Source organism: Salmo salar, chromosome 16, assembly GCF_965601325.2.
Source record: "Salmo salar chromosome 16, fSalSal1, whole genome shotgun sequence".
Taxonomy (NCBI): Eukaryota; Metazoa; Chordata; class Actinopteri; order Salmoniformes; family Salmonidae; genus Salmo; species Salmo salar.
The window spans coordinates 33,566,329-33,594,295 of record NC_138306.1 but is presented as its reverse complement, the minus strand read 5'-3'; the positions used below and the strand labels follow the sequence as shown (position 1 = coordinate 33,594,295).

At 40.9% G+C, this 27,967-nt stretch overlaps 1 protein-coding gene across 2 annotated transcripts; it reads right to left on the bottom strand.

The window, feature by feature from the left end:
* Positions 1–10,130: 10,130 nt before the first annotated feature.
* Positions 10,131–18,335, bottom strand: LOC106573710 (interleukin-34). 2 transcript variants are annotated; one of them, XM_014149010.3, is made up of 7 exons: positions 18,101–18,335; positions 16,331–16,468; positions 14,212–14,315; positions 13,937–14,014; positions 13,531–13,713; positions 13,274–13,436; positions 10,131–12,530 (listed from the first exon to the last, which is right to left on the bottom strand). In XM_014149010.3, exons 2-7 carry the CDS (start codon positions 16,368–16,370, stop codon positions 12,475–12,477), a joined length of 624 nt encoding a protein of 207 aa, XP_014004485.1. In that variant the 5' UTR covers positions 16,371–16,468; positions 18,101–18,335; the 3' UTR covers positions 10,131–12,474. The 2 variants fall into 2 exon arrangements, with proteins under 2 accessions (XP_014004485.1, XP_014004484.1); XM_014149009.3 differs by lacking the exon at positions 18,101–18,335 and adding an exon at positions 17,686–18,066.
* Positions 18,336–27,967: the final 9,632 nt, after the last annotated feature.

The following is a 27,967-nucleotide window of genomic DNA, read 5'->3' as shown; positions in this document are numbered from 1 at the left end:
GTGGAGGGTCCGTCATGATCTGGGGCGGTGTGTCACAGCATCATCAGACTGAGCTTGTTGTCATTGCAGGAAATCTCAACGCTGTGCGTTACAGGGAAGACATCCTCCTCCCTCATGTGGTACCCTTCCTGCAGGCTCATCCTGACATGACCCTCCAGCATGACAATGCCACCAGCCATACTGCTTGTTCTGTGCGTGATTTCCTGCAAGACAGAAATGTCAGTATTCTGCCATGGCCAGTGAAGAGCCCGGATCTCAATCCCATTGAGGACGTCTGGGATCTGTTGGATTGGAGGGTGAGGGCTAGGGCCAGGGCCATTCCCCCCAGAAATGTCCGGGAACTTGCAGGTGCCTTGGTGGAAGAGTGGGGTAACATCTCACAGCAAGAACTGGCACATCTGGTACAGTCCATGAGGAGGAGATGCACTGCAGTACTTAATGCAGCTGGTGGCCACACCAGATACTGACTGTTACTTTTGATTTTGACCCCCCCCCCCCCTTTGTTCAGGGACACATTATTCCATTTCTGTTAGTCGCATGTCTGTGGAACATGTTCAGTTTATGTCTCAGTTGTTGAAACTTGTTATGTTCATACAAATATTTACACATGTTAAGTTTGCTGAAAAAAAACGCAGTTGACAGTGAGAGGACGTTTCATTTTTTGCTGAGTTTATATCCCATATCTGCACAAAATTGAAAGCTCTCTCTCTCACAACCCCTGCTCGCAGACATACAGTACATGGGGTCTGGGATTTGCATTCACTTAACTCCACACTTTTCCAAACATAAAAACACACACCCCACCTTCCATCACAATACACCCGCACATACCCACATACTGTGCCTTTTATGTCCTCGGTTTGCTGTCTTTATCCCTACCATGTTGATTCTGAGTACTTTTGTGTTCCAGTTCCTTATTTTTGAATATGTATTATTTAGCTAATTATCCTTTCTTCTAATGTTGTCTTATTTATTTATAAAATACTATAAATAGATAGTTGAATACTAATTCTTTTACAACATTCTCTATTTTGAATGGTATAGTGTAGTTGTAGTTTAAATCTGGTTGTTAGTTATTTTGGTCATGTTGCTACAGATGCCACTCAATCATTAATTAATTTTGCATAGTTGCTAAGCAAAAGGACTGGTCATCCATTCTAAACAAAATGGTTGCTCTGCAGGCTGGATAATGTTAAATGTATTTATTTATTTAACCTTTATTTAACCAGGAAGGGCTCATTGAGATTTGAAATCTCTTTTTCAAAAGCATCCTGGCCAAGACAATTACAGACAGAAGACATGAAAACTACAGGTAATCTAGTAAAAAAAAACATAGAATTCACAGGAGTATAGCAAAATCATAAAACAGCAAATTAAGAACATTGACAGGTCAAGGAATCAGCCTCAAAACCCTTCATCAATAATTTAAAAACGTCAATTGGGACAAGTTCTTCTAGTTAAAAATTATTTTTTAATGCGTACCAAGCCAATGGTGCAGAGTACATAAAAGCCATTTAACCAAATTCAGTTCGGACATTTGGAACAGTTAGCAGGATAAAGTATTGCGAACGAAGAGAGTACCCACCACATTTCTGAACAATAAAAATGCCAAAATAAAATGGTAGTAACGCCATAATGGCTTTGTAAAGAAAAGTATACCTGTGACTGAGCCTACGATTAACTAGAGAAGGCCAGCCAACCCTGGAATATAAAGTGCAGTGGTGCGTAAAGGTTTTGCAGTTTAAAATAAATCTCAATGCTCCATGGTAAAGGGTGTCAATTGATCTCAAACAGTGAGCGGAAACATTCATATATAAAATATCACCATAGTCTAGTATAGGAAAAAATGTAGCTGATACTAGCCTCCTTTTGGCTTCAAAAGAAAAACAGGCCTTATTCCTAAAATTAAAATCCCAACTGCAATTTAAAAGAGAGGCCGTCATCAATTAAAATGTCAAGATATGAGATTACAGCCTCAATGTCATTGCCCTGACAGGTAATAATAGGTGATAAAAGGTTCAGAGGTCTATTTCTTGCTTTAGAAAACACCATTAGTTTAGCTTTGGTCAGCATTGAGGATGCACTTCAATTGACACAAGGTATGTTGAACAGTATAAAAAGCAAGTTCTGGATAGCTTTTGTGAGAGATGAGGCACAACAATATATAATATATCATCAACATAAAAGTAAAGTTGCGCATTTTGCACATTTTTGTCTAAATGATTTATATAAATAGTAAATAAAAGGGGACCAAGTACAGAGCCCTAGGGCACACCATGACAGACAGACAATTTAACAGACATACAATACCGGTCAAAAGTTTTAGAACACCTACTCATTCAAGGGTTTTTCTTATTTTACTATTTTCTACATTGTGGAATAATAGTGAAGACACCAAAACTATGAAATAACACATATGGAATCATGTAGAAACCAAAAAAGTGGTAAACAAATCAAAATATATTTTATATTAGAGATTATTCAAATTGCCTTGATGATAGCTTTGCACACTCTTGGCATTCTCTCAACCAGCTTCATGAGGAATGCTTTTCCAACAGTCTTGAAGGAGTTCCCAAATATGCTGAGCACTTCTGGCTGCTTTTCCTTCACTCTGCAGTCTGACTCATCCCAAACCATCTCAATTTTGTTGAGATCGTGGGATTGTGGAGGCCAGGTCATCTGATGCAGCACTCCATCACTCTCCTTCTTGGTAAAATAGCCCTTACACAGCCTGGAGGTGTGTTGGGTCATTGTCCTGTTGAAAAACAAATGATAGTCCCACTAAGCCTAAACCAGATGGGATGGCGTATCACTGCAGAATGCTGTGGTAGCCATGCTGGTTTCTTGAGGGTGCCTTGAATTCTAAATAAATCACTGACAGTGTCACCAGCAAAGCACCCCCATACCATAACACCTCCTCCTCCATGCTTTACAGTGGGAAATACACATACGGAGATCATCCATTCACCCACACCACATCTCACAAAGACATGGCGGTTGGAACCAAAAATCGCCAATTTGTAATCCAGACCAAAGAACAAATTTCCACCGGTCTAATGTCCATTGCCCGTGTTTCTTTGCCCAAGCAAGTCTCTTCTTATCCTCTATGGGCAAGGCGGGACGAATTCGTCCCACCTACGTAACAGCCACCTGAATTCAGTGGCGCGATTTTTGAATCGTTTGAAATACTATTACTTCAATTTCTCAAACATATGACTATTTTACAGCTATTTAAAGACAAGACTCTCCTTAATCTAACCACACTGTCCGATTTCAAAAAGGCTTTACAACGAAAGCAAAACATTAGATTATGTCAGGAGAGTGCCCAGCCAGAAATAATCAGACACCCATTTTTCAAGCTAGCATATAATGTCACAAAAACCCAAACCACAGCTAAATGCAGCACTAACCTTTTATGATCTTCATCAGATGACACACCTAGGACATTATGTTATACAATACATGCATGTCTGTTCAATCAAGTTCATATTTATATCAAAAAACAGCTTTTTACATTAGCATGTGACGTTCAGAAAAAGCATACCCCCCGCAAACTTCCGGGGAATTTACTAACAGTTTGCTAAATTACTCGCGATAAACGTTCACAAAAAGCATAACAATTATTTTAAGAATTATAGATACATTACTCCTCTATGCACTCGATATGTCCGATTTTAAAACAGCTTTTCGGATGAAGCACATTTTGCAATATTCTAAGTACATAGCCCAGCCATCACGGCTAGCTATTTAGACACCCGGCAAGATTAGCCTTCACCAAAATCCTATTTCCTATAAGAAAAATGTTCTTACCTTTCCTGTTCTTCGTCAGAATGCACTCCCAGGACTTCTACTTCAATAACAAATGTAAGTTTGGTCCCAAATAATCCATCGTTATATCCAAATATCCTCTGTTTTGTTCGTGCGTTCTAGACACTATACGAATGGTAAATAACGGTCGCGCGCATGGCGCATGGCGTGACAAAAAATGTCTAAATATTCCATTACCGTACGTCGAAGCATGTCAACCGCTGTTTAAAACCAATTTTTATGCCATTTATCTCGTAGAAAAGCGATAATATTCCGACCGGGAATCTGCAATAGGCTAAACAGCCGAATGAAATTTCTCCACGGGGGCGAATCGTGCACGCGCCTCATTCAATGGTCCTCTGATCGGCCACTTGGATAAGGCGATAATCTGTTTCAGCCAGAGGCTGCCTCGTCATCGTTCAGGTTTTTCCCGGGTTCTGAGAGCCTATTGGAGCCCTGGGAATTGTCACGTTACAGCTAAGATCCTTACTCTTCAATAAACAGATGCAAGACGCACGACTCCTTGTCAGACAGGCCACTTCCTGCATGAAACCTTGTCAGGTTTTTGCCTGCCATAAGAGTTCTGTTATACTCACAGACACCATTCAAACATTTTTAGAAACTTTAGGGTGTTTTCTATCCAAACCTGAACAATAATATGCATATTCTAGCTTCTGAGTTGGTGTAGGAGGCAGTTAAAAATGGGCACATATTTTTTCCAAAATTCTCAATACTGCCCCCTAGCCCAAACAGGTTATTATTGGTGTCCTTAGGTAATGGTTTCTTTGCAGCAATTCATCCATGAAGGCCTGATTCACACAGTTTCCTCTGAACAGTTGATGTTGAGATGTGTCTGTAACTTGAACTCTGTGAAGCATTTATTTGGGCTGCAATTTCTGAGACTAGTAATTCAAATGAATTTATCCTCTGCAGCAGAGGTAACTCTGGGTCTTCCATTCCTGTGGCGGTCCTCATTAGAGCCAGTTTCATCATAGCGCGTGTTGGTTTTTGAGACTGCACTTGAAGAAACTTTCAAAGTTCTTGAAATGTTCCGTATTGACTGACCTTCATGTCTTAAAGTAATGATGGACTGTCATTTCTCTTTGCTTATTTGAGCTGTTCTTGCCATAATATGGACTTGACATTTTACCAAATAGGGCTATCTTCTGTATAGCCCCCCTACCTTGTCACAACACAACTGATTGGCTCAAACGCATTAAGAAGGAAAGAAATTCCACAATATTAACTTTGAACAAGCCACACCTGTTAATTGAAATGCATTCCAGGTGACTACCTCATGAAGCTGGTTGAGAGAATGCCAAGAGTGTGCAAAGCTGTCATTAAGGCAAAGGGTGGCTATTTGAAGAATCTGAAATATAAAATATATTTTGATTTGTTTAACACTTTTTTGGTTACTACATGATTCCATATGTGTTATTTAATTGTTTTGATGTCTTCAATGTAGAAAATAGTAAAAATAAAGAAAAACCCTTGAATGAGTAGGTGTTCTAAACATTTTGGACCGGTAGTGTACATATTACCTCAATTACCTCAACTAACCTGTGCCCCTGCACATTGACTCTGTACCGGTACCCCCTGTATATAGCCTCGCTATTGTTATTTTACTGCTGCTCTTTAATTATTTGTTACTTTTATTTCTTATTCCTATTTCTTTTAGGTATTTCTTTTTTTAAACTGCATTGTTGGTTAAGGGCTTTTAAGTAAGCATTTCACTGTAATGCTTACACCTTTTGTATTCGGTACATGTGACAAATAACATTGGATTTGATTTGATTAAAGGGACACATATTAGAGTGGACTGGTGACATGGTTGCATCGTATCCTGCAGAATGCAAGTTTAAAGTCCAACTGAAGTTTAATCATCCTTTCCAGAACAACTTGCAGGAGGGAGCAGTGGAAAATGTTTCATTTCAACCTAAAATAATAAAAAGCCCGATTTACCTACCATGTTGGACTCTTATTTTCAAGAATCAAATTAATTTCTTCTGAATATTTGGTATTTTATTAGAATCCCCATTAGCTGTTGCGAAATAAGCAGCTACTCTTCCTGGGTTCCACACAAAACATGACATAATACAGAACATGAATAAACAAGAAGAGCTCATGGACAGAACTACATACATTTAAAAACGGCACACATAGCCTACATATCAATATTTACAGACAAAATATCTAGGTCAAATAGGGGAGAGGCGTTGTGCTGTGAGATGTTGCTTTATCTGTTTTTTTAAACCAGGTCTGCTGTTCATTTGAGCAATTTGAGATGGGAGTTCCATGCAATAATGGCTCTATATAATACTGGACGCTTTCTTGAATTTGTTCTGGATGGAGTAAGTGTGTGTGTCAGAGTTGTGTGTAAGTTGACTATGCAAACAATTTGGAATTTTCAACACATTCATGTTTCTAATAAAAATAAGAAGTGATGTTTTCAGTCTCTCCTCATCTCCTAGAGCTTCTTAAGGCTAGGGGGCAGTATTTTGACATCTGGATGAAAACTATGCCCAAAGTAAACTGCCTGTTACTCAGGTCCAGAAGCTAGGATATTCATTGGATAGAAAACACTCTAAAGTTTCTAAACTGTTAAAATAATGTCTGTGAGTATAACAGAACTGATTTGGCAGGCGAAACCCCGAGGACAAATCATCCAGGGGAAAAAGAAATTGAGGTCATAGGATTTTCCAATGGATTTCTATGGGAAACCCTATTTATTAGGAACCTGGTTCTAGTTCCTATGGCTTCCACTAGATGTCAACAGTCTTTAGAAATTGTTCGATGTTTTTCTTTTGAGAAATTAAGAAGTAGTGCTATTCATTCCATGTGTCACTCAGAAGGTCTCTAGTATTTTGTTGCGTGTGAACAGGAGCACGCTCCGTATTATTTTTCTTCGGTATTGGAAACAGATTATCCCGTCTTAAATTTGATCAATTATTTACATATTAGGGTACCTGAGGTTGGATTAGAAACGTTGTTTGAATTGTTTGGACGAAGTTTACAGGTAACTTTTTAGATTCCTTTGTAGTCATGTTGGGCGAGTTGGAACCAATGTATTTCTGAATCAAACATGCCAAATAAATGGACATTTAGGGGATATAAAGAAAGAATTTATCAAACAAAACGACCATGCATTGTGTCACTGAGACATTTGAGGATTGCAAAAAGAAGAAGATCTTCAAAGGTAAGGCATTTAATCGTTATTTCTGACTTTTGTGTCGCACCTGCCTGGTTGAAAATGATTGTCATGTGTTTGTATGTGGGGCGCTGTCCTCAGATAATCGCATGGTGTGCTTTCGCCGTAAAGCCTTTTTGAAATCTGACACAGCGGCTGGATTAACAAGAAGTTAAGCTTTATTTTGATGTATTACACTTATATTTTCAAGAAGTTAAGCTTTATTTTGATGTATTACACTTATATTTTCGTGAATGTTGAATATTGATATTTCTGTAGTTTGAATTTGACGCTCTGCAATTTCCATGGATGTTGTCAAATCTATCCCGCTAACGGGATTGGCGTGTGAAGGGATCACTAAGAGGCTAGCCAAGAGAGACTGGCATGCATAGTATTTATACTGAACAAAAATACAAACGGAACATGTAAAGTGTTGGTCCCATGTTTCATAAGGTGAAATAAAAGATCCCAGAAATTTTACATACGCACAAAGCTTATTTCTCCAAAAAATTGAACACATTTATTTACATCCCTGTTAGTGAGCATTTATACTTTACCCTGATAATCCACCTACCTGACAGGTGTGGCATATCAAGAAGCTGATTAAACAGCATGATCATTACACAGATGCACCTTGTGCTAGGGACAATAAAAGGCCTCTCTAAAATGCGCAGTTTTGTCACACAACACAATGGCACAGATGTCGCAAGTTTTGAGCGAGCATGCAATTGGCATGCTGACTGCAGGAATGTCCACCAGGCGCTGTTGCCAGATAATTGAATGTTCATTTCTTTACCATAAGCCGCCTTCAATGTCGTTTTTGAGAATTTGGCAGTACGTCCAACTGGCCTTGCAACCGCAGACCATGTATAACCACGACAACCCAGGACCTCCACATCTGGCATATTTACCTGCGGAATCGTCTGAGACCAGCACCTGGACAGTTGATGAAACTGGGGAGTGTTTCTGTCTGTAATAAAGACCTTTTGTTGGAAAAAACTCCTTATAATTGGCTGGGCCTGGCTCCCCAGTGGGTGGGCCTGGTGCCCAACTGGGTGGGTCTATACCCTGCACCCCTGCCCAGTCAAGTGAAATCCATAGATTACGGCCTAATTTATTTATTTAAATTGACGGATTACCTTATATGAACTGTAACTCAGTAAAATTATTGAAATTTTAGCATGTTGCATTTACATTCTTGTTCAATATACATCATATTAGCCTTCTGATTACAATGAAGAGCAAGATGGGCCGCTCTGTTCTGGGCCAGCTGCAGCTTAACTCTTTCTTTGCAGCACTTGACGACATGGCTAGACAGTAAACAAGAGAAGACAATACTAGAGCCTGCAGGACTTGCATTTTGGAATGTGGTGTCAAAAAAGCACAGTGTGTATTTATTATGAGAATACCTCTCCCCATCTTTACAACCATTGAATCTATATGTTTTGACCATGACAGTATACAGTCTAAGGTAACACCAAGTAATTTAGTCTCCTCAACTTGTTCAAAAGCCACACCATTAATTACCAGATTCAACTGAGGTCTAGAGCTTAGGGAATGATTTGTACCAAATACAATGCTCTTAGTTTTAGATGTTCAGGACCAGTTTATTACTGACCAACCATTCCAAAACTGACTGCAACTCCTTGTTAAGGGTTTCAGTGACTTCATAAGCTGTGGTTGCTGACATGTATATAGTTGAGTTATCAGCATACATGGACACACAGGCTTTGTTTAATGCCAGTGGCAGGTCATTGGTAAAAATTGAAAAAGTAGAGGGCCTAGAGAGCTGCCCTGTAGTACACCACACCCTAAATGTTTGACATTAGATAGGCTTCCATTAAAGAAACCCCTCTGAGTTCTATTAGATAGATAGCTCTGAATCCACAATATGGCAGAGGTTGAAAAGCAATAAAACATACGTTTTCTCAACAACAGGTTATGGTCAATAATATCAAAGGCTGCACTGAAATCTAACAGTACATCTCCCACAATCATCTTATTATCAATTTATTTCAACCAATCAATCATTTGTGTCAGTGCAGTACATGTTGAGTGCCTTTATAAGAATGCTGAAAGTCTGTTGTCAATTTGTTTGAAGAGAAATAGCATTGTATTTGGTCAAACACCATTTTTTCCAACAGTTTGCTAAGAGCTGGCAGCAAGCTGATATGTATGCTGTTAGAACCAATAAAGGCCGCTTTACCACTCTTGGGTAGCAGAATGACTTTGGTTTCCCTCCAGGCTTGAGGACAAACACCTTCCTTAAATATATGACAGATAGGAGTGGCCATAGAGTCAGCTAGCATCCTCAGTAGCTTTACATCTAAGTTGTCAAAGCCAGGAGGTTTGTCATTATTGATCGATAACAATAATTGTTCCACCTCTGCCACACTAACATTATTATAAAATGTTAACTTACAATGTTTGTCTTTCATTGTTTGTTTTTGTATGCATGAATACAATGTCTCACTGTTCCTTTAGACTAAATTTGCCTAAATTTGCCCACTTTGCCAATTGAGAAATGTAACTAAACTCAACAAAAAGAAGAAGAAACTATTATGAAGCCAATATCAGAAGAAAAGCTGCATTATCTAACTACAGTTGACAAACAAATGGCCTACCAAACGTCAGAAATTATAATATGGCCTACCAAATATCAAAAATTATAAGCAGAAAGTTGTCTAAATTAGGGGTGAAAGTAGCCAGTAGGCTATAAGGTCCAGTTTGGAGTATCAGAAAAATAAATTATTATGGAATTATGATGGATTGAACTGCGTAGATAGCCTACTTTTGAAGTGATTTGATGTTTATATGTCAACTCAAAAACAGAATACTTTAACAGGATATTGGTGGACATGTAAACCTGACTATTGAGATTTTAAAAAAGTGCAGTGCTCAGTGGGAATGACTTTAGGCAGTGGAGTTTTGCAATGTTTCTAATTAACTGAAATTGATCCAGTGCTATTTTTTAAATACATGGCCCAATCATAGTTATGTAGGAGACATTAAACTAAACTTATTTTTAAACATGAAAAAGAGAACACAATGTCCATATGGTCAATGGCATGTATTTTTCACAATGGCTGTCACATATTATATTAATAGCTTTCCAAATAAATAACTTGACACTGTCTTGTGTATATAGAAACTCTTTATTTTAATGTAACCATACAAGAAATGCAGTGTGTCCCAACTCTCAACATGTTGAACCTGTGAATAGATTGCACAAATAGCTTTATTTCAGCATCAATAAGCAGTGACAAAACCATGAGTGGCTGGACATTGCTGGAATTCACTGACAAAGCCTGCAAGTCAGCAAAATATCGTAAATCAATTATAAAAACATAGAAAAAAGAAATATCATAATTGCTTAAACGTCAAACACATTCACTATAATATTAAGGCAACATGTAAAGTGTTGGTCCCATGTTTCATGAGCTGAATTAAAAGATCCCATACATTTTCCATACGCACAAAAAGCTTATTTCTCTCAGATTTTGTGCACAAATTTGTTTACATCCCTCTTAGTGAGCATTTCTCCTTTTCCCTGAAAGTCCATCCACCTGACAGGTGTGGCATATCAAGAAGCTGATTACACAGCATGGTCATTACACAGGTGCACCTTGTGCTGGGGACATTAAAAGGTGAGTGTGCAATTGGCATACTGACTGCAAGAATGTGCACCAGAGCTGTAGCCAGAGAATTTAATGTTAATTTCTCTACCATAAGCCACCTCCAATGTCATTTTAGAGAATTTGGCAGTATGTCCAACTGGCCTCACAACCGCAGACCACGTGTATGGCGTTGTGTGGGCGAGCGGTTTGCTGATGTCAAAGTTCTGAACAGAGTGCCCCATGGTGGCGGTGGGATTAGGGTATGAGCTGGCATAAAATACAGACAATGAACACAATTGCATTTTATCTATGGCAATTTGAATGCACAGAGATCACGTGACGAGATCCTGAGACCCATTGTCGTGCTATTCACCCGCCGCCATCATCTCATGTTTCAGCATGATAATGCACTGCCCCATGTCGCAAGGATCTGTACACAGTTTCTGGAAGCTGAGAATGAACCAGTTATTCCATGTTGTTGCATGTTGCGTTTATATTTTTGTTCAGTATATGCCATTTAGAGGACGCTTTTATACAAAGTGACTTACAGTCATGCGTGCATGCATTTTAAGTATGGATGGTCCTGGGAATCAAACCCACTATCCTGACATAGGAAGCGCCATGCTCTAAAAACTGAGCAAAAGAAGACGACAACAGTCCTGAAAGTAGCTATGTTTGGGTTCTGTTCTTATTTTTGAATATATTGGCAGCAGTTGTTAATACCTGTCACCAACAAGTGTTCCCAGATTGCAAAAAAAGTATAGAAATGCCATACACTGTAGCTCTCTGCTTGAGCATAGCCACCTGCACTATACCATACAACTGGATAAAGTAATCCTTCTAACCCCCCCCTTAAAAGATTTAGATGCACTATTGTAAAGTGGTTGTTCCACTGGATATTATAGGTGAATGCACCAATTTGTAAGTCGCTCTGGATAAGAGCGTCTGCTAAATGACTAAAATGTAAATGTAAATGTATAAACACATGTCGAACCCACAATCAAAACACAGAACATAAACATCAGCAGACAATATATTATAAGTACACATATGAAAACTATAAAATATCTCTTTCAAAGTAGTATACAACATAGGAGGCAAAGAATGATAAGTAAACAAAACTGTAGGCAAGCTGTGACAATAACAGTGAGTGGATAAAGCTGCAAAGTCCACAGGGAATGTATTTACTGTGGCATCCATAGCAACAGATGACGTTTGGGTTGCATACCGTTGGTAATAGATTTCAGGGCATATTGTTGGTGCAACAACATCAGAACTTCACACGGGAGGGGTATGGCATACAGATCAACTGCAACATTGGACATACACTGAGTGTACAAAACATTATGAACACCTGCTCTTTCCATGACATAGACTGAACAGGTGAATCCAGGTGAAAGCTATGATCCCTTATCGATGTCACGTGTTAGCTAAACCCACTTCAATCAGTGTAGATGAAGGGGAGGAGACAGGTTAAAGAATGATTTTTAAGCCTTGAGACAATTGAGACATTGAGTGTATATGTGTGCCATTCAGAGTGTGAACGGACAAGACAAAATATTGAAGTGCCTTTGAACAGGGTATGGTGGTAGGTGCCAGGTGCACCAGTTTGTGTCAAGAACTAAAACTCTGCTGGGTTTTTCACGCTCAATAGTTTCTTGTGTGTATCAAGAATGGTTCACCACCCAAAGGATATCCAGCCAACTTGACACAACTGTGGGAAGCATTAGAGTCAACAAGCTCTGACGAATTGAGGCTGCTCTGAGGGCAAAAACGGGTGGGGTGCAACTAAATATTAAGAAGGTGTACTTAATGTTTTTTACACTCAGTGTATATTTGCAGTGTTTGGAAATAGCGTCCACCTCAGGTTGCCTGTAGTTGTCTCTTTCTGCCCTTCCGCCAGTGAAGAGAGCTACAATCTGAAGTAAGAAAATAGTTTAAGTGACTGAGATCAATCATCTTAAAATCATGTCTAAATATTTCTGATAAAAGCATACCAGCTATTTTGAATGATCAGTGACACTTCATTAAACGTTTATGGGCCTGCTTTGAACATCCTAGCCATGAAGTAAGCTCTAAACCAATCCAACATGTGCGCTACATCGTTGTTGCTGTTTTTTCTTCAAATTATTTTTTAGATTCATGACTCATGTTCTGCACGAGTGCTTTATACTCCTTCATGCTTTACGTTTTCCATATGTAAGGCCTTCTATTAAATTGTTAACAGATGTGCTCTAGCCTCAACAACTCTACTGATCTCTCTGTAAAACATGGAACAAATATACCTTAAGAGGTGCTGATGCAATTAACCTGTGTGGTTAAAAGTGAATGATACAGTCATGTGTTAACCTATATAGGATGTGTAAATGATTTATGAATAGGCTAACAGGAGATATTAACAGGCCTGTCCAAGTCCCTCTCCTTTTAAGTCAGAGACCTCATGGGTACCTGTGGCACAGACAACTATCTCTCTTTAAACAGTGTTGAATAAGAACAAGGTAGTGTCTACAGACATTGAAGAGATACAATTGACACAACATGCCAAACCAGTTGAGTGGGTTTGTGTTCCTGGGGAAAATGCCAACATAGAGAGGTTAGTGTAGAGGTGAGAGTAGAGGTAAGAGAAGACAGGAAATATAATAAGGGAATGAAGTGCACTCACAGTCTTGCTCTCCATCTTCACTGGGAAAGCAGTTTTTGAAGAGACAGTGCATTGTCCTATAGCAGTTATCCAACAGGGATTTGGGGGTCACGAACCTCCACCCTTTTGAGTTGGGCTCCTTCACTCTATTGTAGATCTCCTCTATTCGCTCTGGGGGCTCTCTCTGAGAGATAAACATACAGTACATGACCATTATGAGTTAAGTTTGTCCACAGAGAGATGAGCAGAGCAGTGACACTATGGCCAGTCTTACACACCTCATCACTCTGTGGTGGGAACACCTGCTGGATCTTCCTGAAGAGATCTTCCAGATCGGAGGTGTACTTGTAGGAGGGGTGTCTCACTGGCAGGACTCTCAAGATCCTCTTCAACACCTCTTGGTTGACCAACAGCCACACATCCTGCAGGTCCCCCTCCTCCAGATCATCCACCCTCACCCTCTGAGGAGATAAAGTGACATAGTGGGGAGCGGGATAGGAGGAGGAACAGATAGAGATGTATAGAGTGATAAGAGTGAAGGTTGAAGATAAAGGAAGGAGAATAAGGAAGCAAAGTAGATGAAGGGTGAGTGAGTGGATGGTATGATACGTTGATTTTTCATATGACTGAACAAGTTACAAGAGTGATAATGATAAGGGTTAGGAAACAAATGGAGGGACTCACCAGCCTGCTGATATTGCTGAGCTTGAACAGCTCTTCATAGTGAACTCTGATGGTGTAATTAATGGGGAAATTGTGCTTCTGTTAAAGACAGGAACGATTTTTGTGTCAGATTGTGTTTGTACAAAAATATACCACCTTTCTTTTCCATATATATCAAATTTCAATATAATTATTCTGTGCAGTGATCCACACACTAGTCTTCCTTAATGTGTGTCTAATTTCATTCATATTCCAAACTTGCAAGTCACTGTCTTGATATCCTGAACCATTCTTACCAAGTTGCGTCTTCTGTCGGTGAGTTTGGTTTCCAATGTCTTCAACGACGTGCACTGGGCCAATGTTGTAGGTGTCATCAAAACCGGTATTACCCACATCAAACCTACAGGGGGCACAACATTCATATCATATAATACAGGGCTCTCCAACACTGTTCCTGGATAGCTACCCAAGTATTTTTCTCTGCTCATCCCGGAGTAATAAAGGCCTAGTGCACTAATTTGGTGTTTAATTATTTTTTATTGTTTTTACCACCACCATTGAAGTGGTATAATGGTGTGAGAACTGAACTCAGATGAGTAAAGACATTGAGACATCTCTCACAGTGCAAAGACAGACCATCGCTCCTAGCTAGACCTCTGTGGCTGGCTGGCTGGCTGGCTGCGCTCAAATTAATTATGCTGAAATATGACCTCTTCTTTCCATCAGACTCATTATCTCACTGAGAATCCACCAATCTAAAGGAGAGCCCCATCTGCGGAAATTATAATACTGAGTAAACACCTTAATTTTCACAACAATAATCTCCTCTAAAACGCTTCACCATAATCAGTAATGTACACTCTTAGAAAAATGGGTTCAAAAAGGGTTCTTTGGCTGTCCCCATAGGTGAACACTTTTTGGTTCCAGGTAGAACCCATTTGGGTTCAAGGTATAACCCTTTGGGGTTCCATGTAGAAGCCTCTGTGGAAAGGGGTTATACATGAAACCCAAAAGGGTTCTACCTAGTACCAAAAAAGGTTCTACAAAGTGTTATCTTATGGGGACAGCCAAATAACCCTTTTAGGTTCTACACAACTTTTGTAGTGGTCAAAAAAATGCCGGTCGCAGTGGGGGAAAAAGTAGTGCTGCCTATATTTTCAATGCATTTCTCTGCAAAAGGTGGGTAAACTGTTGGGCAAAAAAAAGTTGGTAAACTCCATTATACCACCATAATCTGCATGTGGTCAAGGGCAGGAGACATCCAATACACAGTCACGGTCAGCAGAAAAGTTTTGCTATTATGTTTGTGAACACAGGATTGTTCGGTTTGGTCCTGTGGTCTAAACTCAGATTGAGACAGTAGTGCCTATTTTGACAAAAGGGTATTTTCTTCTCAGGAGTAACTAGCTCTGACTGTACATAGCCGGGGGCAGAATGAGTGGTGGCATGTAGTCCAAAGCCAGTCTGTTGTTGATCACTGTGTGGTTAGATATTGTGGGCCAGGGCTTGGATGCAGACGGCTGTATAGAGACTCGGAGTCAGCAAAGTCTCCAAGACCTCACAACACACTTCACAACACACTTCACAAAGCACTAGGAATATGCCTCACCGCACAATCTGTATACACCAAACAAGTCCATATACAGTCAGGAGCTCAAACATCAGATATTTATATACCTCACTCACCCCACCTCCCCTCTATTGTCTTCAATAATTACACCTTCTTCCGATCTTTCTTTTACTCCTGTATGTGTCTCTCTCTCTTTGTCTCTGTTACAGGACGTGGTTAGAATCAAAGATACCAAGATTTAACTGCTATCATTTTTTTTTGCAACAGAAACCGGACCTACGCAAAAACTTTTTTTTGGGGGGGGGGTTCTCTATCTGAGATAGGAAATACCCATAGATGTTTTCTACTGTCTCTCTCCTTTGAAACTTTCTAGCTTGAGCTCTTTGCAATATACATTGTTTGTCAGTGATGATTTATGGTAATAGTGCTCTCTGTAAACTGAAGAACTATCATCTCTTAAATATTAATTAGATTTAGCACTCTCACTCTCCAAAGACAAACTGGGGCTCAGTTGCTGAATGTGCGCATGGTACAAACAATTCTCAATGGTCTCCACTGTAGATGTACTTCCTCACACTATTAAGGGCCTCTTAGCTTTAAACTTATAAGTGGTTGATGTGATGAGGTCTCACCCAGCCCATTGCAACAAAAGCATAACTTATTAATGAAACCAGGAATAACATCCATGATGTCAAACTAAACTACCACTACACATCATCCCAGTTCTGACCCCACCACATTTTTGGAAGCTAGATTCTTTCCCAACAATATGTCAAGAAGACTCTAGCCTTTGGCCTGATACGTAATTCTTCACACATGAACATACACAACAGCACTTCTCTTACCAAATAGCCCACCCAGGAGCAAGGATGTTGGCCGGACCATACTCCAACTGAGGTCCCTGTTGAAACACGCTGGAGGCCTCCGACTCAGAGCCCACACTGTTCCGGAGCACCACCAGGCCCTTTTCGCTCCTTGTTAGCCTGTAACAGCAACACAGACAGGCATTTTTAGACATTTCAACATCCACTTTCTTCATTGGTATTAATTAGATTTTTTCTGAATAGCTACAAACACAGTACCCTTGTCAGGTTGAAAGAACAGAGAAAAAATAAGAAACCCCGCACTGCTCTTGCTAGTATCACTGCTCTTGCTAGTATCACTGCTCTTTATTACACTTTATGTATCAGCCTCAAGGCCTTTCTCAGAGATTTTGAGGTTGAACGGACAGAAAATAAGCAATGTACAGTTTATATTTCATGGCAGACACACGTGTGTACATCTAGGGCACCAACCACTTTGTCAAAAGGAGAGATGGGTCATTACCTGAGTTTGAAGTTTAAAGTACTGCATTGCCAAAACTAGTGTATCAAGAACTCCACTCTAGTAATGACTTTCCCTCACTTAACCAGGAATTATTACAATAAATGGCTGTAAATGCTCTGCCATCTTTGTCAATTAAATAATAATTCGAATAATGAATCTATAACGCACATTCACTTGCAGTAACGCCAATATAATACGGTTATTACAGAGTTATAAATACAACGTTGATTAATATATTAATATACGATTAATATATCAGTGATACAATCTATTAATCATTCATTTGAAATCTAGAGAGACCGTCATCAAGTTCAAATGTGGGTCTGAGTACGCCGAATGTGAATGATGTGATTATTCATTCACATGTGAATTTCCATGATCAGTTTCCCCCAAAAATGATGGAAAATGATACAATTTATATCAAGAAAATTAATCACACATCATAGCTGTAACTTGTAGAAAGGTGCAGGACAGTGGCAAAATAAATGACACATGTCTGGACACACATGGTACTGTATATAACAATAAAATGCATAGCATAATATCGTCAGCATACACTGACAAATAACAACGCAATACGCCTCTAACGAATGAGGGCAAATGTTACATTCTCTATCCAATGGATGGATGGATCCCAGGGGTCTTTATTATATATCCATATAGCCTACAATATCAAAAGAGCACTTTCGTGTTTCCAACCTCAGCGTCAATATTCCGTAATAGCCTGTTAGTCTTACTTATTATCTTTTAATAACAATATGTATGACTGTATAACAAAAGTGGGCAACGCAGCAGCCTATGAAGCGCAGCAGTTCCAATATTTGCGCAAAGCGTAACAAATTGTAATTCAATATTCAAACTTGCACAATCACACCTGTAACAACCGAAAACCGTCACTTCAACACTCCAGTATCTTCAGAATAACCCGCAGCAGCAACGATCAAAAGCACACATGCCCCACACAAATGATTTACAAATCTTGGAAACAACGCGTGCGTTAATCCGGCCAGTGACATTGGCACGAAGTGTCGTCTTCAACAGATTATCTGAGTGTGGCAACACCCAGAACAAAACCCCGTCTCAGACCAAAGCGAATTTTGGAAAATAAACGATGCCTCCCTTTCTTGCCCTCTTTGGCCCCCAGCTCTCCAAAATGTGAAAATATTAATTGCGAATCTGTTCGTCTCCAGCAGCAGCTCCGAATGAGGGCAGAGCCTGTTAAAAAAACATGCTTCTACAGGCCCAGATGTCACGGGTTTTTACTTTCACTTTCCAACCAATGCACCTACCTCTCTCTGAAATAATGCGATCTCATCCCTGACCAGACTGCCCTCTGAAACACATTCTTTGCGTTTAATAATTGTAGGTGAGGACAGGACTCCACGTTAGTGTCCTTATAGGCTTTCAACTTTTCCCATGTGCTCAAAATCACTGGTCCAGGCATGTATGCGATGTATTCACAATCACATCATTGCATGACATTCACACATCACTGTCTCCCATCTTTCTCTCTGGCCACCCCTCAGAGGCTGGTTCCTCTCTTGTTGTCATCCTAGGTTCCCGCCTTTCTAGGGAGTTTTTACTAGCCACAGAGCTTCTACATCTGCGTTGCTTGCTCTTTGGAGTATTAGGCTGGGTTTCTGAAAAGCACTTTGTGACAACTGCTGATGTAAAATGGCTTTATAAATACAACTCTAGGTCATCTGTGAGGCCAACATACACTGTAATTTTTTTAAATAGCTGTTTCAACTAAATATGATTAAGTAACTGGTTCCACAGCTTTGTTTGTTTACTCAACTTTTCAGTCAAAGTATTACCTGAACTTAAAGGGATACTTTGCCATTTAGCAATGATGCCCTTCATCTACTTCCCCAGAGTCAGATGATACAATTTTTATGTCTATTTGTCCAGTATGAAGGAATTTAGAGGTTGTCTCGCGAGTCAATGCTAACTAGCGTTGATGCAATGAATGGAAGTCTATGGGTATCTACTAGCATGCCAAACTTAGCTCCAACATGAAGAAATGTAGGAAAAAACATCTACAGAGATGTTCAATTGGGTTCAAGTCCGGGCTCTGGCTGGGCCACTCAAGGACATTCGGAGACTTGTCCCAAAGCCACTCCTGCATTGTCTAGGCTGTGTGCTTAGGGTCATTGTCTGTGGTCCTAAGTGCTCTGGAACAGGTTTTTGTCAAGGATCTCTCTGTATTTTGCTCCATTCATCTTTCCCTCGATCCTGAATAGTCTCCCAGGCCCTGCCACTAAAAAACATCCCCAACGTATGATGCTGCCACCACCATGCTTCACTGTAGGGATGGTGCCAGGTTTCCTCCAGTCGTGACGTTTGGTATTCAGGCCAAAGAGTTAAATTTTTGTTTCATCATACCAGAGAATCTTGTTTCTCATGGTTGGAGTCCTTTAGATGCCTTTTGGCAAACTTCAAGCGGACTGTCATGTGCCTTTTACTGAGGAATGGCTTCCATCTAGCCATACCATAAAGGCCAGATTGGTGGAGTGCTGCAGAGATGGTTGTCCTTCTGGAAAGTTCTCCCATCTCCACAGAGGAACTCTGGAGCTCTGTCAGAGTGACCATCGGGTTCTTGGTCACATCCCTGACCATGGCCCTTCTCCCCCGATTGCTCAGTTTGGCTGGGCCTCTAGGAAGTGTCTTTGTTGTTCCAAACATCTTCCATTTAAGAATGATGGAGGCCACTGTCTTCTTGGGGACCTTCAATGCTGCAGAAATGGTTTTGTACCCTTCCCCAGATCTGTGCCATGTCAATGTGTACTCTCAAGATTAGGTTAAAACATTTCTGCTGGCCAGGGAAAGACTTCCCAAATATGCACAAATGCATGCATTTTTTTGCATAAAGTGCTGCAGAGATGGTTGTCCTTCTGGAAGGTTCTCCCATCTCCACAGAGGAACTCTGGAGCTCTGTCAGAGTGACCATCGGGTTCTTGGTCACATCCCTGACCATGGCCCTTCTCCCCCGATTGCTCAGTTTGGCTGGGCCTCTAGGAAGTGTCTTTGTTGTTCCAAACATCTTCCATTTAAGAATGATGGAGGCCACTGTCTTCTTGGGGACCTTCAATGCTGCAGAAATGGTTTTGTACCCTTCCCCAGATCTGTGCCATGTCAATGTGTACTCTCAAGATTAGGTTAAAACATTTCTGCTGGCCAGGGAAAGACTTCCCAAATATGCACAAATGCATGCATTTTTTTGCATAAAGTGCTGCAGAGATGGTTGTCCTTCTGGAAGGTTCTCCCATCTCCACAGAGGAACTCTGGAGCTCTGTCAGAGTGACCATTGGGTTCTTGGTCACCTCCTTGACCAAGGCCCTTCTCCCCCGATTGCTCAGTTTGGCCAGGCAGCCAGCTCTAAGAGGAGTCTTGGTGGTTCCAAACTTATTCCATTTAAGAATGATGGAGGCCACTGTGATCTTGGGGACCTTCAATGCTGCAGAAACGTTTTGGTACCTTTCCCCAGATCTGTGCCTCGACACAATCTGTCTCGGAGCTCTACGGATAAATCCTTCGACCTCATGGCTTGGTTTTTTTCTCTGACATGCACTGTCAACTGTGGGACCTTATATAGTCAGGTGTGTTCCTTTCCAAATCATGTCCATTCAATTTAATTTACCACAGGTGGTCTCCAATCAAGTTGTAGAAACATCAAGGATGATCAATGGAAACAGGATGCACCCAAGCTCAATTTCGAGTCTCATAGCAAAGGGTCTGAATACTTATGTAAATAAGGTATCTGTTTTTTATTTTTAATACATTTGCAAAAAAAATTAAAACCTGTTTTCGCTTTGTCATTATGGGGTAAATGATGAGGATAAAAAAATATTTTAGCAATTGTAAAATAAGGCTATAACATAACAGAATGTGGAAAAAGTCTTAATACTTTCTGAATGCACTCTACAGTCGTGGCCAAAAGTTGAGAATGACACAAGTATTAATTGTCACAAAGTTTGCTGCTTCAGTGTCTTTAGATATTTTTGTCAGATGTTACTATGGAATAGTGAAGTATAATTACAAGCATTTCATAAGTGTCAAAGGCTTTTATTGACAATTACATGAAGTTCATACAAAGAGTCAATATTTGCAGTGTTGACCCTTCTTTTTCAAGACTTCTGCAATCCGCCCTGGCATGGTGTCAATTAACTTCTGGGCCACATCCTGACTGATGGTAGCCCATTCTTGCATAATCAATGCTTGGAGTTTGTCAGAATTTGTGAGTTTTTGTTTGCCTCTAGAGGATTGACCACAAGTTCTCAATGGGATTCAGGTCTGGGGAGTTTCCTGTCCGTGGACCCAAAATATCGATGTTTTGTTCCCCGAGCCACTTAGTTATCACTTTTGCCTTATGGCAAGGTGCTCCATCATGCTGGAAAAGGCATTGTTCGTCACCAAACTGTTCCTGGATGGTTGGGAGAAGTTGCTCTCGGAGGATGTGTTGGTACCATTCTTTATTCTTGGCGGTGTTCTTAGGCAAAATTGTGAGTGAGCCCACTCCCTTGGCTGAGAAGCAACCCCACACATGAATGGTCTCAGGATGCTTTACTGTTGGCATGACACAGGACTGATGGTAAAGCTCACCTTGTCTTCTCCGGACAAGCTTTTTTTCCCGGATGCCCCAAACAAATCAGAAAGGGGATTCATCAGAGAAAATGACTTTGCCCCAGTCCTCAGCAGTCCAATCCCTGTACCTTTTGCAGAATATCAGTCTGTCCCTGATGTTTTTCCTGGAGAGAAGTGGCTTCTTTGCTGCCCTTCTTGACACCAGGCCATCCTCCAAAAGTCTTTGCCTCACTGTGCGTGCAGATGCATTCACACCTGTCTGCTGCCATTCCTGAGCAAGCTTTTTGTGCAAAGCAATGATGACGGCACGTGTGTCCTTGCAGGTAACCATCGTTGACAGAGGAAGAACAATGATTCCAAGCACCACCCTCCTTTTGAAGCTTCCAGTCTGTTATTCGAACTCAATCAGCATGACAGAGTGATCTCCAGCCCTGTCCTCGTCAACACTCACACCTGTGTTAACGAGAGAATCACTGACATGATGTCAGCTGGTCCTTTTGTGGCAGGGCTGAAATGCAGTGGAAATGTTTTTGGGGGATTTAGTTCATTTGATTTGCATGGCAAAGAGGGACGTTGCAATTAATTGCAATTCAGCTGATCACTCTTCATAACATTCTGGTGTATATGCAAATTGCCATCATACAAACTGAGGCAGCAGACTTTGTGAAAATGTATATATGCATTCTCAAAACTTTTGGCCACGACTGTACATGATTACATTGTGCATGTTCATTTATACAGTAATTCATATTCAACATGTCTTCAGCTGGGATTTGATCTCACTACCTCTTGGTTCACAGCATTCCAATCTTCCTGCTACACCACCATGTCTGTATCAATAACTGATGTCATCTGTATTGCTACACTTTGAAGTAAATCTCAGCACTGTTAAAAGTACACTAAAAAAACTATTTTATTTATCAGAGTGATTAAGGAGTAACACTTAAAGTAATTTGCCCCACTAACATTAGACAACGATACAGAAATAAATGGTACAGTTAGGGTACCAAATTATCCCACCTCAAACGCACATGTGGATCATTATGGATTCTTTGGCCTTTATCCCACAGTAGTGAGGTGGGCAGGAATGACAAGATCTGGCAAATAATACAGTACCTCAATGGCTTCAGGAGTGGTTAGTTGGTTTTAGTCAAATTTCTAAAGCTGAATGTTGCAGTTAAAGGAATATTCAGGTATTGGCTGAAATTAATTTGCCCTCTGACCCAATCCCATTCATTATTATAATCCGTTAGTTAGCTGTAAGATCAAAGTCTAGGCATAATTAGAATTTAATAAATGTCATCATCACACTAGTAGGAGTGGGTAGCTAACAGTCTTAAAGTGGCATCATCACCCCCTTGTTTCCTTCCCATCATTTGCTCTGTGTGAAAACATGCTGGTGAAAGCAAACACCTCTGATACATTCACACCCATGTTTCCTTCCCTTCATCTACTCTGTGTGAAAACATGCTGGTGAAAGCAAACACATCAGATACATAATATTGTTTTATTTTGTTTTCACATCAAGATCAATGAAGATCAAGGAGAGGAAGCCCCTTTAGACAATTGAGATGCACCCTGATTTGAGATTTCAGGCAGCGGGCCAAGAGACATTCTCTTGACACCATCTGCTAGTCTAGACTAACTGACATCAGGGGGGGAAGTCCCAGAAGATGGAGACCAATGACTCTCCAGTGATGGAAATGTCCATCTTCAGCATCCTTACACCCTCAAAATAGGGACAGGGTCAAAGTGGAACGACCCTGGTGCTCAGCAGTGTAGTTAGTCTTCTAATGTTTGAATTATTGCTTGCAGTTACAACATCAGGAAGTTTGAATAAAATTAAGTTACTTTAGAACACATTGAAGTAAATAAGAACACAAATTATAACCTATTGAACAGAAGAAATGTCTGAGACAGCTTACCAAACACAACTGTTTATGCAAAAAATGCATGCATTTGTGCATATTTGGGAAGTCTTTCCCTGGCCAGCAGAAATGTTTTAATCTAATCTTGAGAGTACACATTGACATGGCACAGATCTGGGGAAGGGTACAAAACCATTTCTGCAGCATTGAAGGTCCCCAAGAAGACAGTGGCCTCCATCATTCTTAAATGGAAGATGTTTGGAACAACTAAGACTCTTCCTAGAGGTGGCCGCCCAGCCAAACTGAGCAATCGGGGGAGAAGGAAGGGCCTTGGTCAGGGAGGTGACCAAGAACCCGATGGTCATTCTGACAGAGCTCCAGAGTTCCTCTGTGGAGTTGGGAGAACCTTCCAGAAGGACAACCATCTCTGCAGCACTCCACCAATCTGACCGTTATGGTAGAGTGGCCAGACTGAAGCCACTCCTCAGTAAAAGGCACAAAGACAGCCCGCTTGGAGTTTGCCAAAAGGCACCTAAAGGACTCTCAGAACATGAGAAATAAGATTGGTCTGATGAAACTAAGATTCAACTCTTTGGCCTGAATGCCAAGTGTCACATCTGGAGGAAACCTGGCACTATCCCTACGGTGAAGCATGGTGGTGGCGGCGTCATACTGTGGGGATGTTTTTTAACGGCAGGGAGACTTGTCAGGATCGAGGAAAAGACAAACGGAGCAAAATACAGAGATCCTTCATGAAAACCTGCTCCAGAACGCTCAGGACCTCAGACTGGGGCGAAGGTTCATCTTCCAACAGGACAACAACCATAAGCACACAGCCAAGACAACGCAGGAGTGGCTTCGGGACAAGTCTCCGAATGTCCGTGAATGGCCCAGCCAGAACCCGGACTTGAACATCTCTGGAGAAACCTGATAATAGCTGTACAGTTACGCTCCCCATCCAACCTGACGGAGCTTGAGAGGATCTGCAGAGAAGAATGGGAGAAACTCCCCAAATACAAGTGTGTCAATCTTGTAGTGTCATACCCAAGAAGAATCAAAGCTGTAATCGCTGCCTAAGGGGCCTCATCAAAGACCTCAGTGAAGGTTCTGAATACTTGAGATATACATTTTTGCAAATGTATAAAAAAAACATAAAAAACTGTTTTTGCTTTGTCACTATGGGGAATTGTGTGTAGATTGTTAAGGGATTAAAAAAAAAAATCAATTTTAAAATAAGGCTTGAACATAACAAAATGTGGAAAAAGTAATGGGGTCTGAATACTTTCCTAATGCACTGTATCTTCCTGGCAATCTCACCAACCTCAAGAATGGCACAACACAAACCTCAACAATGGCATGATAGTATAATGTTCTGCTGTTGAATGACACGTTGAAATGAAAAGGAGAAGTGACTCAGCATAACCCACTGCTAACCCACTGATCGATGTCAGTATAGTTGTTGGGCATCAGTGCCTTATCTGGAAATATAAAAGATGATATTTGAATGTCATAATACACGTCACAACATTGACGAATTGCCTTAGTAACACCCACAATGATAATCAAGTAAAAAACATTCAATTGAAGTCACATGCTCTCACATTTGCATTTTATCTGACTTCGTGACAATGCCAATAGGTCTGTGTTGGTAAAATGAATTATGCGAGAAATGTCGGTTGAGACGCTTTTAAGCGCAAATATTTATATAATAACCATCACATTGAAGTAAACTTGTAGTCGAGGTGACATGTAGTCCTCCCACTATAACGCTATTTGGACGGGATTACTTTTACTGGGGAGGTCAGGTAATGTAATTGTGCACAAGCACAAAACACATCTGTAATCTGCCATGTCAGTAATTTTTTTTACATGGCAGGAGACTTACAATTCCAGCCAGAATAACCTACTGTTTTTCGACTAACTCCAAAGTCCTCTGATAATACTAGTCCTGTGCGAATCGACATCCCTGTGTTTTGAGAGAAATGTCTTGAGTTTGACAGATGTTGCTTGCGGTTTGAACAAGAAAACAATAACTGAATCGATAAATTGAGGCAAAGTGCTGCGCATATCCTATATATGAATAGTTTACATGTATCAACGTTCAGTGAAGATTCATATCACCTCTACCTTACCTGTCACCCTAGACCCACTTCAATTTGCTTACGATGAAATCAATTTGCTTACAATCCACAGACGATGCCATCGCACTTCACACTGACCTATCCCATCTGGACAAGAGGAATACCTATGTAAGAATGCTGCTCATTGACTATAGCTCAGCATTCAACACCACAGTACCCTCCAAGCTCATCATTAAGCTCGAGGCCCTGGGTCTTAACCCCGCCCTGTGCAACTGGGACCTGGACTTTCTGACGGGCTGCCCCTAGGTGGCAAAGGTAGAAAACAACACCTCTACTTCGCCGATCCTCAACACTGGGGCTCGTGCTCAGCCCCCTCCTGTACTCCCTGTTCACCCATGACTGCGTGGCCACGCACGCCTAAACTCAATCATCGAGTTTGCAGACAGTAGTAGGCTTGATTACCAACAATGACCAGACAGCCTACAGGAAGGAGGTGAGGGCTCTGGGAGTGTGGTGCCAAGAATATAACCTCTCACTCAACGTCAATAAAACGAGATGATCGTGGACTTCAGGAAACAGCAAAGGGAGCACCCCCCTATCCACATCGATGGGACCGCAGTGGAGAAGGTGGAAAGCTTCAAGTTCCTCAGCGTACAAATCCCTGACAAACTGAAATGGTCCACCCACACAGTGTGGTGAAGACAGCGCCTCTTCAACATCAGGAGGCTGAAGAAATTTGGCTTGGAACCTAAAACCCTCAAAGTTTTACAAATGCACAATTGAGAGCATCCTGTCGGGCTGCATCACCGCCTGGTACGGCAACTGCACCGCCCGCAACCGCCAGACTCTCCACAAGGTGGTGCGGTCTGCCAAACGCATCACTGGGGAGAAACGACCAGCCCTCCAGGACACCTACAGCACCCGATGTCACAGGAAGGCCAAAAAGATCATCAAGGACAACAACCACCCGAGCCACTGCCTGTTCATCCCTCTATCATCCACAATGCCAGGTCAGTACATGTGCAGCAAAGCTGGGACTGAGACTGAAAAACAGCTTCTATATCAAGGCCATCAGACTGTTAAATAGCCATCACTAGCACATTAGAGCAAGGGGGGGGCAAAGTACGGCCCACATCCGGCCCGCCAGGCACTTCAATCCAGTCCGTGAGACATTACCCCTTTTTTGTCCCCAATTTCATGGTATCCAATTGGTAGTTCCCGAGTGGGCTCCTGAGTGGCGCAGCAGTCTAAGGCACTGCATCTCAGTGCAAGAGGCATCACTGCAGTCCCTGGTTCAAATCCAGGCTGCATCACATCTGGCTGTGATTGGGAGTCCCATAGTAACTGACTAGTAACTGAAAAGCTGCAAAATCGAATCCCTGAACTAACAAGGTAAAAATCTGTCGTTCTGCCCCTGAACAAGGGAGTTAACCCTCTGTTCCTAGGCCGTCATTGTAAATAAGAATGTTCTTAACTGACTTGCCTAGTTAAATAAAGGTACAATTATTTAAAAAAAAATGTAAGTTAGTCTTGTCCCATCGCTGCAACTCCCATACGGACTCGGCAGAGGTGATCCTCGAGAGCCGTGTGTCCTCCGAAACACGACCCAGCCAAGCCGCACTGCTTCTTGACACAATGCCAACTTAACTCGGAAGCCAGCCACACCAATGTGTCATCCCCGCAAATTGATTTTAACAAACAATTTGTCCTCCAAATAAATGGGGCCGTCTTCAATTTCAAAATCCCAATGTGGCCCTCGAACCAAAACGTTTGCCCACCCCTGCATTAGAGGCTGCTGCCTACAGTATATACACTACTGTTCAAAACTTTGGGGTCAGTTATATATACACACACACAACCATTCAAAAGTTTGGGGTCACATAGAAATGTCCTTGTTTTTGAAAGAAAAGCACCATTTGTCCATTAAAATAACATCAAATTGATCAGAAACACAGTGTAGACATTGTTAATGTTGTAAATGACTATTGTAACTGGAAATGGCAGATTTTTTATGGAATATCTACATAGACGTACAGAGGCCCATTATCAGCAACCATCACTCCTGTATTCTAATAGCACGTTTGTGTTAGCTAATCCAAGTTTATCATTTTAAAAGGCTAATTGATCATTAGAAAACCCTTTTGCAATGTTAGCACAGCTGAAAACTGTTGTCCTGATTAAAGAAGCAATAAAACGGGCCTTCTTTAGACTAGTTGAGCATCTGGAGCATCAGCATTTGTGGGTTCGATTACAGGCTCAAAATGGCCAGAAACAAAGACCTGAAACTCAGTCTATTCTTGTTCTGAGTAATGAATGCTATTCCATTGGTGAGAAAACCAGTAGAGTTCAAAATGCAATAGAATCCCATTAAAATGTTTTTTCGGTACATGGGAATTTAATCGCAAAGGTATTTTTTTGTGCACCATGTCATCATGCACAGGCTTTTATCTGCAACAAGTCAATTTGATGGAAACATCTTTGGTGGATTTTTAAATATTCACATGAAAATCTTGCCAATTGGATGGAAACCTAGCTACTGTAGGTTGTGAAAGTATTTTTTTTTGTGACATTACGACCAGCTGTTTTTATGGATAAGATAGTTAAATGGAAACACCCTAGCAGG

Coding starts and splice junctions, on each gene's coding strand:
- LOC106573710 (XM_014149010.3), bottom strand. CDS start 16,370: ATGGTCCGGCCAACATCCTTGCTCCTGGGTGGGCTATTTG. Junction 13,714..13,936: donor TCAGCAATATCAGCAGGCTG/GTGAGTCCCTCC, acceptor TTATCTCCTCAG/AGGGTGAGGGTGGATGATCT. Junction 13,437..13,530: donor TCCCACCACAGAGTGATGAG/GTGTGTAAGACT, acceptor TTTATCTCTCAG/AGAGAGCCCCCAGAGCGAAT.